The sequence below is a fragment of the Pelecanus crispus genome, chromosome 4 (genome assembly GCF_030463565.1).
Source record: "Pelecanus crispus isolate bPelCri1 chromosome 4, bPelCri1.pri, whole genome shotgun sequence".
Classification (NCBI taxonomy): Eukaryota; Metazoa; Chordata; class Aves; order Pelecaniformes; family Pelecanidae; genus Pelecanus; species Pelecanus crispus.
In genome coordinates this window covers 19976314-19993959 of record NC_134646.1, presented here as the reverse complement: position 1 = coordinate 19993959, position 17646 = coordinate 19976314, and the positions used below count along the sequence as shown (strand labels likewise).

The 17646-nt window shown below is 46.5% G+C and overlaps 1 protein-coding gene across 1 annotated transcript in view; it reads left to right on the top strand.

The window, feature by feature from the left end:
- The window catches only part of AFF1 (ALF transcription elongation factor 1), a 100493-nt gene extending 96495 nt beyond the window's left edge, over nt 1-3998 (top strand). The window contains exons 20-21 of the mRNA XM_075708831.1: nt 608-837; nt 3620-3998. Of these exons, the coding sequence (XP_075564946.1) occupies nt 608-837; nt 3620-3741 (352 nt within the window). The 3' untranslated portion in view covers nt 3742-3998. The remainder of the gene's footprint in view (nt 1-607; nt 838-3619) is intronic.
- The last annotated feature ends 13648 nt before the right edge of the window (nt 3999-17646 follow it).

Here is a 17646-nt window from a genome sequence, read left to right as displayed (position 1 = left end):
CACTTTGCACAGTATTGTTTATTGGAAGGTAAATGGTGTCCCAAGAGCAGTGGTGGAAGCCCTCTCATACCAATGCCTAAAATTAGGTTGGGTGAAGTGGTGGGGGTGAAGCAATGTGATGAAGCCAGCCTGTGTCTGGAAGGCGGGCAGCTGACTGCATTTAGCTTCCCCAGGTCTATAAATAACTGCACATAGGCTGACTTGGCTGCTTTGACTAGCTGTCAGAAAGCTCCAGCCTCCATAGGTGGGGAGCTTCAGCATGCCTGAAATGGAAGTCATTAGGAAAAAACACTTAGATAATCTGGTGAAGGCTTCCATAAGTAGGTGTAGATTTTTGGAAGGTGGATGGGTGGCCCTTTCTGATATCTGGTCCCACATTTTATTCTGTCAAGAGGAGTCCTTAGAGTTGCAAATCACTGCAAAAACCTTGGCCTTGAACTTGAAGGACAATTACTTGTTACGAAGCTGAACACATCTCAGTTTTCAACACTCCACTCCATAGTGCAGGCCCAGATGACACCAGATAGCTCCTGGCATAAGTTAGTCTTGTGGCAAGACTTCTAATTCTTAAGTTAAGCTTTCATGATGGTGTTTCTTTCTCCTGCAGAAGCACAGGCATGCCTTCTCCTCTTTCTCCAATGCCCTCTCCTGCCAGTTCTGTAAGTTCTCAGCCAGGATCAAATGCTAGCAACTGCAGTGGCAACAGCATTGGCTCTTCCATCACTGTCCCCTGTAACATCCCAAGCATCACCTCTTCCTACGTCAACATCACTTCCTATGTCCTCTACGCATATGATATATGGGAACAGGCTGATGCACTGGCCAGGAAGAATAAGGGTAAGTTTTTGTCCTCTGGCTTTTCTGTCTTATGTGTTGTGGTTATGTGTATGTACTTGCTTAAATCCTAAACTCAAGTGTAGCAAACACCATACCTAAAGATCAAAGCATTAAATATGTTGAACTAGATAACTATGGCATATTGGCAGAGATATTTGATGGTGATATATTGATGAGTGTTCCAATTAAAAGGTTGTCTTGGCATCATTAAATGTCTAAGAGCTAAGGGATGAAGGTATCAAGTGCAGGAAACCAGCCAACTCACTTCGTGGTAACACAAGAAGCATAAGGGGGTGTTTTACTGGGTTTTTTTTTCCCTTTGGGGTGCTTAGCTTTTCTGAGTTGGTTCACATTCTTATAAACAGCTTTCTGGCCGGTAGCCTTGTGTTTTGGTTTGTTAGTCAAACTTCCAGGTATATTTGTCTTGAAAACAGTGACACTGGCTTTTCTCTGTAATAGAGAAGCTGAGCAGCAGTTGAATTGGAGTCCTTGCTGGGCACGACCAGTATTTGCGAGTAGCATTTCCTAAAATTGCTGCTACTTTTTTTTTTTTATTTTACAGTTTTGTTGTTAAAAATGTTGTATTGTCCTGTGGTAAAAGCAGTGGTGAATAAGCAAAGCCCCTAGGCATGGGTGCAGTTCGGTCTGTAACCTGCCATCCCACGTGGCATTTCCAGGGTCATTTTTCATAAAATACAAAGTTTTGTGAGCTACTGTGGGCAAAGGGATGTATTGCCATGATCTGTTGGCAAACTTGCAAAAGAAAATAAGCATGATGTGCCTGGCTGAATTGTTGGAAGGCTGTAAAAATACTCACACTACTATGAGGCAGTTGATGAAATTCAAAAGGCTTTGCAAGTCACCTTTGAATAAAGTAACTCCAGCTGTTGGCTGTCCTCTGAGCAAACCTGTGCTCGCAACAGTAATTCACGTATAGTATTTTGCATTATAGCCTCAAAAGGCTGATAAAAGACTGTCACATAGAAGGAGTGGTGAATGCTGCTGGTAAGCCAGAGGAATGAGTCATGGAGAAAAACCTGTGGGAGGGCAGCCTGAGCACAATCTTGCATCAGTCAAGACTAAATTCAAAACCTGCTCTGTGTGGCCATTTTAATGTAAGGGAATGATGACTGGGGTAGTAAATACTCCCAAGGGAGTGGATCTGTGCAGGAGAACAGTAAATACTCATGTAGGCTTGGCAGTTGTTGTCACTGTTCAGGACAGTGGAGGAGTTTCAGAACTGGAACTTGTTGATATTCAGTGTAACATACAGATGCTAAGAGGTGTAGAGAATGAGTACATAAAACTAAAAAAAAAGGCCACATCCTTGATTCTTTTATGCTCTTCACAGGGCATAAAAAGAAGAAGAGAGAGCAGTGGCCTTCAGCTATTGAGTTCCCTTAAACAGGGAAGTCATGTTAGTGGAAAGCAGTTAGTTGTAACTAATGTCCAAGTCACTTGTGCAGAGCTGAAGTGCTTTCTGGCAGGTCCACAACCAGGTGCTTCTAGCGCAGGACCCAGTGCCTCACCGTAATTCAGAGCAGTGCCATGGATCATGAGGCTGTAACAGGTTGTCTTCCGGCCTCTGATCCCCTACAGCAAGGACAAGCTGAGGTTGCATGCGTGCATGTGAAGTCACTCTCCTTTCACGCGGTTCTGTGATCACGGATCAAATTATTTTCTCAGGCAGGGGGTTTGAACTCCTTGTCTCTGCTTACAGCTCTTCTGTTCCCTATGGGGAGGGAATGGATACCCATTTTGTAAAGAAAAGCAGGAAAATTGGGGGAAATGTGTTCTCTCCTTCCAAATTGGAAAGTATTAGAATGAAAGCATTGTGCTCTCTGCTTCTGAAGAGTTCCTTGCACAGCCAAGCGGAAATTTTCAGCCTCCAGGTTCAATCTTTATGTGTAAAAAAAGGAGAGCTGAGAACAGGCAGTTTCTGAAGAGGTACCTGGCAACACGATTGAGGCTGGAGGGATGAAGGGACTGGGACGAGCCTATGTCACTGCAAGGCAGGTCATGCAGGAATGTCTTGGAAGGGTGCCTGGAAAGGAATAGGTGCGATAATTTCCCATAACTCGCTGTTACCTGCACAGATGATTGCCAGCACAGAGCAGGGCATGCAGCCTGTTGGCACCTCCTGGCAGGTTCAGATAATCTGCGAGAGCCATCTGTCCGTGCAGGAGGAGCTCAGTGCCTGAAGTTGGTGGCGGGATAGGAGGACTCTCTTAAATCTGCCTGATGTGACCAGCTATAAGCAACCCAAATCAGAGCTGTATAGCCTGGTAAGCTATACAGATTTTTAAACCTGTTCAGTTGAGAAATCAATCATGATGTCTCCAAGGTTTGAGGATGGATGAAGGAAAGGGATGAGTCCGATGACAGCTGTGTGTGCTTCTGGGCATTGTTCAGAAAGACACTCAAATTTGGCCTGTTTAAAATCTGGGGGAAGCATGTGGCAGGGACTGGAGTGCAAATACCCAAACTTTTGCCCCCGTACCATGGAGGCTCGATGTCCATTTAAAGCCAGTGCTTGGGGAGGCAGTTCAGTGTGTGTATGTATGTGTGAGTGTGTTTTCCTCTCACGTGCCCTGCCTTGTGTGCTTGTTATGCTTCCCAGCCTTCTAATATTGCTGAGCTCTCTGCTTTAACAACATGTTTAATGGGACTTGCCGACTGACAGCGTGCTGCTGTTGTCACTCCTTGCTGTCCCCTCACCTGTCAGAAGTGCCTGTTGTGTGAAACCAACCAAATGTTTTCTCTTTCCCTCCCCTTCTTCCAGAATTTTTTGCTGAACTCGGCACAGCGACGTGCACTCTGGCACTGAACAGTAGCATGACCGAACTGGTACACTACACTAGACAGGGTTTACAGTGGCTGAGACTGGAAACAAATACGCCTTAACTGGTGCTCAAGGTGGTTAAGTACCTTGAACTTTTTTGCACTTTTGAAGCCTCAGAAACAGTCTGACTTGTTGAATCATTGGATACAAAGCACCTGCAAGGGAAAATAAATCAAGGTGGAAGGAATCTGGTTACACTGGAAAAACTTTGAACTGTGTTTTTAGGGCAGCGCTTTGCTGCCTTGAAAAAGAAGAGATGGAGGAAAGCCTCAGCGTTGAGGGCACCTTCCTTTAAAACGACAAAGTGCAATGAATTGTCTGAATGGCTCATGTATTGATGGTCTATAAACATTTCTATTATGAATAACCAGCAGGACAATAATCACACATGAAGAAGTGCCGACAGGAAGGAAATCTGCCTCCAGAGGTTATTATGCAACACCCCACAGTCTGCAACAGTTGTGTGCCCAGAAGACATGTCAGAGAAGTGTTTTTGCAAGCACGGATGCAATCTTTGGTGTCTTTGTTCCTCAGATGGCAAGTAGCAACCTCATCAGCACCAAACAGCATTATGTTACAATAAAAACAGCAAAGTAGTCTGCCTTGCCTGCTTTCCAACCTCACCCTCTTGCATTTGTCAGCCAGCTGCTGCCCTGAGAATCGGGGGAAGTCACTGCCTTCAGTGCTGCAAGTTCACTTTTTAAGCTTTGGTCCTCCTTCTTGCCATACACTCACACACACACATGCCCTTAGCACTCCAACTATGTGACTTAGGGTCTTGCTCTGTTTAAGCCTTGTAAGCCAAACACAGTTGGGGTGGCAAAGTGACCCGGTGTGGTTGGGAGCAGCTCTGCCTCTCTTCTGCAGTGGAGGGACATCACTCACACTGAGGACTCCGACTCCTTGTCTGGTTGCTTTTTGTCATTTCGATGGGTGGGGGTGGACAGCTGTACTGGGTCACTGTGATTGCTTGGACATTGTTCTGAGTTGGAGAGCTTACATGGGGAGGAATTGCTTCTGTTTAAGGAGGGACTAAGTTGCTGAATGCGGAACATAAGACAAATTTTGCATTTGGATATTTGCCTGCAACCGTTGCTGGTCTCGGTGACTATCTAAGAGCAGGATTTGGTAACAAAGTAGGTCATCCTTCACCTGGGAGATAACTCATGTGCTCCTTCTCAACCAAACTCCAGGATGGGCCCAGCGACTTAGAAATCTGTCAAGGGAACACAAAAGGGAATAATTAGCTGTTTGCAAGCATTTTTTCCTTGTCAGGAGCTGCATTTTTGAAACTGTGATTTTGCAGGTGACAGTAACAGTGAAGGCAGCATCTGTGACATTTGTGTGTTCAGTAAGATGACACCCTTCTCTACCCAAAGATTTCCTGTTGTGTGACAGCAGTGTCCTGCCATCCTCGTATCTAATAGTGTGCCTTAGCTCTCTGGTCCCCTCTCACATCCCTTGCCCTATCTCTGACAGACCCATGGGAGTGGTGAAGGGAAGGATGGTATCCCAAAATAATTGTGCTTACAGGAAAGAATTAGCTCCCTTTCCCACATAATTTCAGGATGGAGGAACAGGTCTGCATGTGTGCAGCAGTACCCGCTTTGTAAAATACCTGGGCATGGTTTTGAAGCTCACATAAATGGACAGTAAATAAATATCAGCAAAAGGTCTGCATTTCCAAAAGTAGTTGCTGTAGAAATGGCCCCTGCCGTGGGGAAGCCTGGAGTCATCTTGCCTCTGGGAGGAGCTGGCGGGAGGGTGCTGTGGCTCTGCCCTAGTCGCAAGTACAAGGGAGCTCTCCTCTTGCCTCCCCTGGCAGTGCAGGACCACCGGATTCCTGGCTGGGTCTTCCCGCACTTTCAAGGGACTGTCCTTTTATGTTCACTTTATTAAAAGCCTTAGTGCATTTCAGGGATAAGCTGTCCTAACCAGTGGAAGGAAGGTCCATGGTGTGTGTGTGTGTGTGTGTGTGTGTGTGTGTGTGTCCCATTTTACCTATAAAACTTCACTTGCGCTCCTCCTCCATGGAGGAGCGACTGCTCCGAGTAAGCCAGGGACAGAGAGAGCCTCAGCATTAACTGATTTGTTCTCAGGAAGCACGGGGATGGCCAGTCGGCCTGAAGGCTCAACGTGCACTTTGGAGCTCGATTCCGGACTGGTGGGTCGATGCCGCCTTCTGACTTTGTCTTCAGACAAAGCTAGTTTTAGGATCACCAGCTGAGGAAGAGGGCAGAAGAAAGGAGCCTTTACTGTATCTGAAAACCACTGTGGGAGTTTGCAAGACCTGTAGCAAAGCGTTAGGGGTAAGCGTTAGGTAAAGCAGGAACACGGGTCCCCCCAGTACTTTCATTTTGCGTATACCCATCTCCCTCCCTGCTGCCAGGCCAGGTTCCCGTTGGAGAGCTGCTTGCTCGCAGCTTGCCCACCCCAGGGGGACTGCCTGCTGCAACGCGCGAGGCAGGGCGTGCAGCTGCCCCCGCCTGCATCCAGCTCAGTGCAGCCCGCGGGTGCACCAGGTCCTGTCCTCGCCTGCCCTTTGGACCCTTTGCTGCCCAGATAGTGACAATCTGTTGCCCTGCTCCTAGGAAAGCTCATGCAAGGGCGTTGGGCGAGCAAAGTCAGTAAGAAGACACCCAGTGAAGGCGGATGAGCTGCTGGCATTTGCTTCTTTACAGTTGGGAAAAGGCAGCACGTGCTCTGCTACCGTGCGGAGGCAGTCGTGCAAGGGCTGCTCCCGCTCCCAGGGCAAACTCCCCTGGGCTTCGGAGGAAATGAGATCATGGGCAGTTCGTGTCACAGGCATGTAGGGGCTCTCTGGGGGCTCTCATTTCAAAAGCATCTGTCGAAGCATCAGTACCAAGCTACACAAGCACGAAGCTATGTTTTGTTTCAGGTCATGGAGAAGACTCTTGAAATAATAGGTAATTTTTAAAAAGCCATTGTATTTCAACCTTGAGCCAGGTCAGAGGCCTGCAAAGGGTTAGGAAAGATGCTCATCATTTTCACTTGGGCCTGTTCAGGCCTTTAAAAAAAGAAAAAAAAAAAAAACGAAAAAAAAACCCCAAACCTGTAAACAAAAAACCCCAAACCAAAACATAAGTGGAGGAAATAGCATTTGTCATTAGGAAACAAAATCATGAATCCAAGGAAAAACAGAGGTGATGGCTGAGTCCCAGGAGGAGAGGAGGCAGCTATGGTGGCAAAGCAGCATCATTTCCATGCAATATTTATTTAGAAGAAATAATACATGTGTTGAAATTGTGAAATGTTCTATTTTTAAGATGCCGTTTATTTAATAGTTGAAAACCCCACTTACGTGGAGATAGAGATCTCTTCTGTAACTGAAAGTCAAAGTCTGACTGCAATGTCCTTGTTTTTGGTTTTGTCCTCTCCTCTCCCTCTTAGTTCCCATTATAAATCTGTACATCTTAAACTTATTTTGGGGATGTATGTCCCTCTTGTAAATAACTTTTTCTGCCCTGTGTGTGATGGAGTTTCCGAGATGGTTGATTCATTCATATGGGGAAATAAACAATAAATGAAGTAGCCTATTTGTTATGAGTTGTTGCAAGAGTCCTCGTGTTCTCAGCTTCTTGTAGAGAATTGTAATTTGTCTTTTCTCTCTGAATGGTCTTAGTGTTTCTCTTCTGAATGAGGTTTAAGTATGAATTTCTGTACAAGAAGTCTGTTTCAATTGCTGCTCTGTCTATTGCCCCTTGCCCTTTCCTTTAGGAACAAGAACGGCTGCAAAGCTAGATGCTCAGAGTGGCAGGAGGATCATGACTCAAGTCATCTGCCTCCTGTCCTGCCGAAGCGGATTCAGGGAAGACTGTGCTGGGGTCAGCCTCTGACAATCAGTAGAGCCTGGCTGTGAGCACTTGGTGACAGGAAAATCCCACGGGCTGGTTTCATGCGGTCAAACAAGTTAAATAGGAAAACAAGGAGATAAGACGCAGAAATGGTGGCTACTGCTCTGCGTTTGCCACAAAGGTGTTGCAGGGCTCGGCTGGGGGGAAGGTCTGCTCAGGTCTAGTTCCCTGACACAAGTGCTGCGAGGAGCATTTCCCTCAAGGAATCCCGCAGGATTTCATGCCCTGTGGCAGCTCTGCTTTGCGTTGGTTGTGCAAGGTGATCTCTTTGCAATAGCCTTACACTTCTTGTTTGGGGCTTTTCCCACTTTCTGTTTTATGTCGTGCAACGTAACTGTTCCTTGGAAGAATGCTTTTTGCATCTCTCTGTGCACTATTGTGATATAATTCGTGCGTATAATTCAGGTCCTTTCTGCAACAGGCATTGCACCTAAGATGTTTGCTAATAATGGCTGTGGTTTTCTAATGTAATATGTAAATTGTAGAGGATACTGAAACCTGTTTTAGTACCCACTAGATATGTTGTTATGGATGTTGTATAGAGACATGTACACTTGGTTTTTGGGTCAATGCACTTTTTCTCTGCACGCTTAAAAATCCCAATGGCAAAATCCGTATTGAAGTAAGAATAAAAGGAAAAAATATCTAGTTAGTCAAAAAAAATGAAATGTGAAATGTGCCCAGATGAGCATTTGGTGGGATTTTTAGCTACAGACTGGACAGGAGGAGCTTGCTGGTGCATTTGCTCAGGCGAGGTGGGACTGGGACAGAGTTCACTGCCATCAATTAGTGTTTCAAGTGGCATGAAACCAGGTCGGCCCCAGGCTGGTTGCAAGATGCACTGAGGGTAAGAAAAGAGCATGGGAGGATAGCTTGTGGTTCTGGCCGTACATATGTGGATTAAGCATCTGTGAATTTTGTTCTGGTTTTGGTGGGGTGCAAGGGGAAGTTGGATATTAGCTGTCCTGCATGCTGGCAGGGGTGGAGCTGCTTTTCCTGGGTCATTCATGTCCTCTGTCCCATTTCCTTCCCCCCCCGCACCCCAAAAAGTATGTTTCCCACACTCCTTGCTTGGGGCAAAAGCAAGGAGGGTTAAGTTTTGGAAGTGGGATGAAGATGGGGAGCAGAAAGAGGGATGCAGAGGAAGGAGGTGTGATGTGCCAGCAGGGAGGTCATCCAAAAGCCAGGGAGGGAGAAGGGGGAGCAGGAGGCCGTGGAGCTGCAGCGGGCGTCAGCTGCCCCGGGCAGTGGCCCCCCTGGGCTAAAACGGCCAAAATTATTTTGGAGTTGTTTTCCAATAATATTTTGTTGTTGTTTGTTTGTTTATTTATTGAGCCTTTATTGACCAAACCTAATTTTGCAACCATGTTTAATTTATTTTGAGATTTGTTATACATTACAGATTAGCTTGCTTTCTCTCTTTGCCTTGGCTTACCCTTTTCAAAGACAAATGTTATTTTTGGCAAAACAGCTGCATTAAAGTTGATTGCAGTTTCTCAGCCCTATGCTGCTCTCCAAACACTAAAATAGCCTGTTGGCAGCCTGTGCTTTCTTTATATTAATTGCACTTTTAGTAACCCCTGTCACTACCCGAAACCAACAGTGTTTCTGGGCCATCACCAGCATTTCTGAATGTGTTTCCATAAACTTTGTGCTCCTGAAACAAGGACTTGTGCGCATTTCAATGGCAGTGTGCCATCACTGCTGTTTTGCGATGTGTTTTGTCAAGGTACAGGGTTCCTGGAATTCCCACTGGATTTTTCTCCTCTCCTACTCAGTATTGCTGAGGTTAAAGTTTTCTTTGGGTCCAACGTTTCATATCATAGCGATACAGCAACGTTGTCCACTTCTGTTGAGCCAGCAAAAACTGCATCCCAACTGACAGCTGCTTTTTCCTGTTCTCTTTCAATATTTGAAGGCACGTGTCAGCCCGTATGTGGTCTGTGGCAGCTGAAAGGTATTGCTGAAGTTGCTCCAACCTGTGCACCTTTTTGCTTGTTATACGCAAGGTGCAGCAAGCTCTGAACTCGCTCATGAGCTCTCCTCGCTGTTCAGAGAAGCGTTAATTAGGATTCCATGTCAGGCTTTTGCTTTGACTTGTTCTTCCGGAGGGCCTTGGGAAATGGGGGTGAGTGAGATGCAATCTGCAAAGCAGGGCAGGAGCTGAAGGTTTCGTGAGTGGTGTTTGCTTTGCGACATGAATGCATACGGTAGCGCCGTGGGTGCCGGCAGGGCTCGTGTCATCAGGTCTCCGGGCAGCACGTGAATCGTGGCACGCTGCTCAAGCCACCGGCCGCCTGCTCAGCTGCCAACCACCCTCTCCTTGCATTTCTGGGTCATTTTTGTGGGATTTCTATTTCAACTGTTATCATATGGGACTGTTTATTTTTCATTTTTCCACCCCACTTTACTCATCATCTTAGAGCGTAAATAAAATCTCTAATTCTCAGTGAAAACGTCCTTAAAAAGTAACTGCTGGTTTTCCTGAACATGGAGCATTGGTCTTAAATCTGTTAAATGGCCCTCATCCTGTGGGGAGTGACGCACCAGTCCTCCCTCTCGCAGCAGCCCTTCACGTGCTGGGACGCAGCAGTGGCCTGGGCTCAGGAGAGGCACGATGCCTTAGAGCCCCCCGGAGAAATGAGGATGCCAAACCTCTTGCAAAATGGAGTCTCCAGTGGGAAAAGATGTGCAAATAAGTGAGGGGAGGAGATTGATGTGTTTGACTTCAGCACTGAATCCGCACTCTGAGGCTTCTGTCAATAAGAAGTAGCTGCCTTTTACAGTCCTTGAAAAAGACAAAAATCAGATCTGTGATACAGCTTTAAAAAAAAAAAAAAAGGTAAAAGAAAATCTCTCCAAAGAAATTGTGCCACAGATCTTTTGTTTGTTTGTCTTCTGTACTGAGGATGAATTGCTGCGTGTGTGTTTGTGTATATATATATAAAAAATTAAAATATTAATTTTGATTTGCTTGTCTTCAAGTTCTTCAGATGAAAGAGATGTTCGTCAAAATTGTAAAGACAAAATGAAAAACAAGCTGCCTGGGGAGGGGGAATTTCTTGCGTTGCTGATCTGAAGCTGAGATGTCTCCCCCTCCCCTGTGCTCTGCTCACACACAGCTGCACAGGCACAGCCCCTGGGTGCAGCTTCGCTTGGAGGCGAGGGTTGATGCGGCCGCGCAATGTGCGCTTGTGCTGCGCATCTTCCTTGGTACGTGGTTGAATTTCTTGAAATACTCAACAGCACAAACTTGCCGCTGTCTTCACCTCGTTGCCACCTTTTGAGGGAAGATATCAAAATGGTGTGTTTCGAGTTTTTTAACCTTGAAGTTTGAAATCCTGATGAGACTGCGACGCTGGGACTCATTTGTAAGTACTCCTTTGGAAAAATATTCAAGCATATTTCCAAATCCCACTTATTTTGCCTGAGACTGGGGCGTGTTTTACCGGGCCAAGTGTCCTCAGGAGCTCTGGATACCTGGTACATATATATTTTCCTTTTTTCATCTCTCCTAATGAGACTGCATGCATAATAGTCCAATGCTGCCTCTGTCTTCTGGTCGATAACATGAAAAAGAAGACAGAATTAGTCTTCTGTTTTACCACTTCTGTCTTGACAGCTTTGACCTTGTTTCAGTGAGGAAAACTTTAATTAAGGGCGGTAACTAACCACCTGCTAAAAACCACTCATCAGTGGGTGTGAATCGGCACCACACTCATGCAGAGGGATGAATCTCAGCCTGACCCCAAGGGTTTGGAGGCAGCGGGGCCCCGGCTCATGGTGAGGGCTGGCGGCTCCCGCAGGGCTGTGCTGGGTGTTTCTGTGGCCGCGGGCTTTGCAGAGCAGGGCAAGTCTGTGCCCCCATCGGCTCCCCTTTGCTCCCCTCTGACAGGCTCCGGTGGCGGGAGTGTTGGCGTGCCTTTGAGCAGTGTTGGTGCCAAGGTGAAACGGTGAAAGGTGAAACGGGCTTCATCTGAAAGCCGAAGTGCGTGTGCGTGCAGGCATTGCAAGCAGGAAAAGAGAGTGCGAGGAGCAGAGGGGCTGGCCCTTGGGGGAGCATGGAGTTGTAGATCTTTGGTGGTAATGGGGTGAGAAGGATTAGGGTTAGCTGACCTAGGGGTGCTCCAGCAACCCGCGTTGGGTGGGGAGTGATAAAAAGCAAGGAAACCAGCTGGGGGGAAGCGGAGCCAGGTGTGAGGAGCTGGGAAGGGAAGAGGTGAGAGAGAGAGGGAGGCATGGCGGTCTCTGGGAGGTAAAAGGAAGACCTTGGGAACCAAACAGCAGTAGCGAGAGCAGCTGGGATGTCCCCTGAGGATGGGAAGAAAGAAGGGCTGTTTGGCTCTGCTCTTCCAGTCCTGTCCTTTTTGTCCTGCATTGCCAAAATTTTGGCTGGGGAGCTGGCAGCCGCTTGTACAAGAAAAGAGAAGCGGGAGGAGAAAGTTGCCATGTGGCGTAATGTGTGATGACAACGTGACAGATATCTAAATGCAATCATATTGGCAGCTGTAATGTGCTGTTTGTTTTGTCTGGCGGCTGTTCAGTTGGAGATCTGACTCGGGCTGTGTCAGAACAGTGCATGGATTTGCAATTACTTTCTCCCAGCAGCCCATGCTGAGTTAGGTGTGCTGACTTGCACTGTCCTATTTTTTTTTTCTTTCTTGGAAAATGTGTGTGGGGGAAGATAATTTGCTTATGATTCTTGGCCCGAGTTAAGTCTTACCCATCAAGTAAATGAAGACACATTTTGTGTTGGCTAGGTTTCTCGTTGGCTATGTAACCAGAGCCACACCTCGCCGCCACTCCCAGGAATGGCTATAGCTGCATAGTTACCTGCTTAGAGTATTAATTTTCAGGACCATTAATAAGCATCAGAGAAATTCGCCTGGGGGATGCTGCCAGGTAGCAGGGGTGCTTCAGAAGCCAGGCAGGCAGCCGTAGCCACGCATGCATTCTCTTCATCACAGCCCCGTGCACGTGTGTCTCATTATCTCCGTCAGGACGCCGACTGCCGCACCGCCTAACACAGGTTGTGCGCACTCATTGAAAGACCGAGTCACCGTTTCGGTGGAAAACTTAGGGCAGGTGTGTATTTGCATGGGCTTCTTGCTTGCAGTGATGGAACGCAACCACCCCTGCAGACCAGACAAGTCAGATGGCAGAAATTACATAGCTGCCTGTTGAACTCCTTTTTTTGTGCGTACTGGAACAGCTTTAAAATGAAACTGTCTGGAATCCAAGGAATTGCGTTAAAATGCCGTGAAGTGGCAGCAACACCAACCTTGCTGACAGAGCCAGGAAAGAATTACAAATATAAGTTTCATCTCCTGGCTAGGAGTGCTTTATTCACTGCCAGTTCCAGTCGAGAGAACAAGCAAAGGTTTAGAAAACAAATACAGATGTGGTAAAAGCAGCCAGCAAAATATTTAAGTGGAACATCTGAAATAAAGTACTTGGGTTTGCAAAACTGCGCTGCAGCGATGTTGAAAATAGTTTTAAAAGCAGTTTCAGCCTAAATGAAGATAGAAAGCCCCGTTTAACTGGGAGTAATCTGGAGTTACAGACTTTCCAGGCATTTGTTCTAATTAAGTGTGAACAGGTTAATTGGTTGAATTTTTATCGCCTGATGATAACTTATTTGTAAAATGAATCTGGGTGTCACCTGGTGTCGGAGCCATGGTCCCATCACACAAGATCAGGCTGAGCATCCTGCAGCTGCTCCAGCAGACGCAGCGGGCACGCAGCGAATGAGGCAAACGCAACCGTTTCTGTTTCTCATTGTGGTTCAGGGCAGTTACGCTGGGCTGGAGTTGCTGGGAAGCTGCGCAACCAGTGTTGCATTCCGAGCACTCAGTTTTATCTTTAACAAACCTTTATTTAGTCAGGAAATTCCCAGAGTCAGTGAGGCTTGTCCCTGACTCCTCAGCATTTGTAGATGCTTTTGCCTATTGACGTGAAGTTTCTCATGCAGCTCATTTCCAACTCCTAGAGGAGATGGAATCGCTCTGAAGTCAAAATGTTGCTGCCAAGTGGAGGTAAGACACAGAACTGAGATCGGGATGCAGGAAGGCAGCTGGATTTTAGGTAAGTGCACGCAAAAGTTCAGAGCAGCAAAGCGATCTCATAAAATTTCCTGGGGCTTTGATAGCCTTACTGCTGCTGGACTGTCTGCATCTCTGTTGCTAGCACGTGAACGCAGTTGGATCAAGCACAGAGTAAGAGGCTGTTCAGCCCCAGTGTTGGTTTCGGAATCTGCTGCCAGTCATGCTGGCAGCAATTGTGCTTTTATTTAATTACCTTCCCACTGCTCTAAAAAAAGCAGCGTGTTACCAGATCACGGGCAAGAGAAGTTCCTCGGTTTTGATGAACAGATTTGCTTCTGACGTGTTCCGTCTGCCCTATGTGCATGCATGCTACAAGGGTTAACAACGCTGACGCTGCCGTACCTGCCCCAAATCCCACCGTGCTTGGAAGATCCCGGAGACAGACGGGATCCCTCCAGCGCCTGGCTGGGATCACTGTTGCTGCCTGCTTCTGTGCAGCAGCCCGAGGCCCTCGTTGATTGCCTCTCGCATAAATACACGGTGTGCCAAAGCCCTCTGCGAAGGCTCGGTTATTTGCAAGGCTGCATCCCCCTCTACAGGCAGACATTTCAGTGAAATAATTCTCTCTCAGGCGGTGGCTCTATTAGGAATGAGATGCCTTTGGGGGGGAGCAATATTAAAAAGTATTCACAGCTGTGAAAGTATAACCAAATTCTCGCAATCCCCTTTGAATGTAAATAAGGTATGAATTCAAGATTATTTTGAAAGCACGTACTTTACAAAATTGAAATAAACACTAACACATGCAAGATCCTTGCATCATCATGCTGTTATGGCACATCCTGAGAAAAATACAATCAGAAATTACTATTTTAATGTAGCAGTCAGAAATCTGACTTAAAGGGAAATCTTGGTCTTTGTATTGATCCTCCATACATAAAAGCAGCACTTTTATGAGACTAAAATTTCCTGAAGACACACGTGCTGTGGGTGGCGCAGCAGATGATGCGCCGCCCTTGGCAGCGGTATGGTTTGGGAGGAATTGGGAAGCCACAGTCCCAAGTCCTGAGGTGAGGAGCAGCGTCGTGCATGGGGGCTGCTGTGGGGCAGCCGGAGAGCCGAGGCGGAGGCAGCGTGTCCCAGAGCTGGGGGGGCAGCGGGGGGCACGGGCAGCGGGTGACTCCTGAGCGCTGGCTGTACACACGACCGGAGATGCACAGGCAAGGGGGCTGGGCAAGAGCGGTCCAGAGCCTGGTCTTGTGCCTCCCAGAAGCCCATGGTTAAAATCAGCAGGCTGGAAACTTTGGTGTAAGTAACTGTGACCACATTTGATTCTTCCAAAATGATTTTTTTTTTTTTCCTTTGTGTTTAAAGGATGTACATCTTTGGGTTTATGATTTCTGTGGGTGAGCTCAAGGCTTTTTAGATGCAGAGAAAACAACATTAGCAGAAGCAGTAACAATTCCACATTTGGGATCAGACGTGCATCATGTTTAGATGATTTCATGACCCTGAAAAGACTTTGCTATGGCAAATCCCGGGTTTAGTCTGAAATTAGAAGACACGGTGGGAGTTAGGGCCTGCTGCCACTGGGGGCTGCCTCGCCACCGGGAACCAAGCGAGCTGCTCCCTTCCCTCCGCCTGGGGGGAGTTACTTCTTTGTCATCGTTATCCTGTTGCCAGTACTGGAAGAAGAAAAAACGGGTTTGCTGGTGTTAAATCACATCAGCTTTAAATGCAGGTAAGTCATTAGTTTGTTGCCACAGTAATCCTAATTTTTTTTTGATACTTTGAAGTCTTTATCACGTTTCCAGCAAGTGTTTCTAAAACCAGTTCTGCACAACATATTTGTAGTTCTGGTGCCATCTAAGATTAATGATGTGGACACCACTTTATTGACAACAGGGTTGTTCCTTGTAAACCTTTTTTGCTGTTTTCCTGCCAGCCCTTAACAATATGCCTCCAGAAGCCCGAGCGCAAATGTTGTTGGGGGGGGCGTGCGAGAACTGAAATACAACAGAAGCGTCTGTCTTACAGTCTTGTTCAGGCGTTCAGACCTAGTGCCGTTTGACTTCCAGCTACAGGTCAACAGCAGAGCTCCTCCCACACCGTACGGAATCCCAGTGTGTTTGCTGTAACCTTATTTCCCTGCTGAACGCACACGTCCCCCTCTGGTGCCTGGAAGGCAACGGCTGTCAGCGTGGTCCGGATGTGTGTGAGTTACTCGCAGGCCACACCCGTGGGTGCTAGCACTTTACCACCAAGAGGAGAAATGTATCAGCTGGCAAGCAGCACTGCCAGGCTACTTGGTTTCAGAGTCGGTGTTACTTTGTGGAAAACTTGCCTTTCATTTTTTTTCTTAAGTTTTCTTGTTAGCCGGGACATCCATAGAACCTGTTTGGTTCCAGAGAGGCAACCTGCACCTCCTCTTTTCACCCCTCCTAGCCAGATCAAGAGCCAGAAGTACAAGGGTGACCACATCCTTGCACGGGGGCAAGGGCGGTAGCAGGGGCGTACGGCTTGTGGCTGTAATGCAGGATTTTCCTTGCTGACAAAGGCTTCCTATTGAGAATTACACTCTACAGAAACAAAAAAATACTCAATGTTGTAATGTTTCCTCACAATAGCATGCTCCAGTCATACTACAGACAAGGTTCTTTGAAGTACAAATGTTTTATTGCAATGTTTCATTATTTACAGTACCGCTCACTTTGTCCCTGGGTGCTACCGAAGTGCAAGCCATTTGAAAGAGAAAGGCTAAATGATGGTAACTCGACAGCAAAACATGACTGTGCCTTACGCTCGTGCTGTCCTGCCTCTTCCCCGGCTCTGAATGCAGAGAAGTTTGCTGCTCTCCCTGGTCACCTGGAACCACCTGGTAATGTGCAACTTTGGTCACAAAGGATTGTCAGTTGTTGGTCTGTTCGAGGTGACGCAGAACAGGAATCTGCAGTCTTTCCAGCTGGACTTTACTTGGAATTCAAGGTTTCTGACTGCGTAACAAGATGCCTTTGTACACAGCACTGTCAAGTTCCTATTTCAATTTTTGATGTAAGTACTGGTTTATTTCCAATTCTTTTTATTGCTGATTCTCTTTGGTTTATGTAAGCTTTAAGTCATCTACCTGTTTGGAGGCTAGAGCTTCCTGGCTTAACTATCTTAAAAGAGCCAGTACCTCTAGAATTACCACACGGTTGCTAAGGAGTACTGAAATTGGAGATGTCATCTCCTGGAGTTGCATTTAAAGGTCTTTACAGAATATTGCAACTTTTATTATGTGTTTCCATTTTGTATAAAATGGTGATTCAGACATCACTGAAGCCTACATTTTCACACACTATCATCTCAAAGTAGGACAAATTACACTGGTTACTTCAGGAATGACCTCTCAACAGAAACTTGCCTTTTGCAGGGGTGTAGTTCTTAGAAATTTTATTGAAGACTTGAGAATTCCAGTATTCCAGGGGCTAAACTCAGGTCAAGAATCTTTTCAGCTTTCTAACAAATGTATTAGCTTGAGAAAGTACTTCCCAAGACAGGTTTCAGACTGAGTACCTGCAATTTCCGCTGCTGCCAGCAGTCCCTTGGGAGGTGGGCAGTGAACTTCTCTGCTCCAGTTACCTTAGTGTGCAACAGGGATGTCGTTACCTTCTAAAACTTGAGACACTTTGTGTTACAAAGCTCTTGTACAATTAGGAAATGTTTAAGACTACATTCCTGAAAATAAGTTATATTAAATGGCACTCGAGTCCTCCAGAAAACATGTAGCAGGGCTGTCGAGTAAAGCTCAGCAGTACTAGCTGCTGCTCTCTCCCCTCACCCCATGCCTGGTTCACAGTTCAATAATGAGTCCCTGCAACAGCTGCCTCAAATGATTCTGAAATTACAACTTCTCAAAAACAGGATGATTGCAGCTCTTGGCAGGTTTTCTCCCGTGAGTCACACTTTTATTCCATATTTTCACAGGCTTTTCTGTATCACTATTGATAGAAAGCCACCAAAAGCTTTACAGTTGCAGAAGGTAACATTTTCACAAAGAAAATGTGTT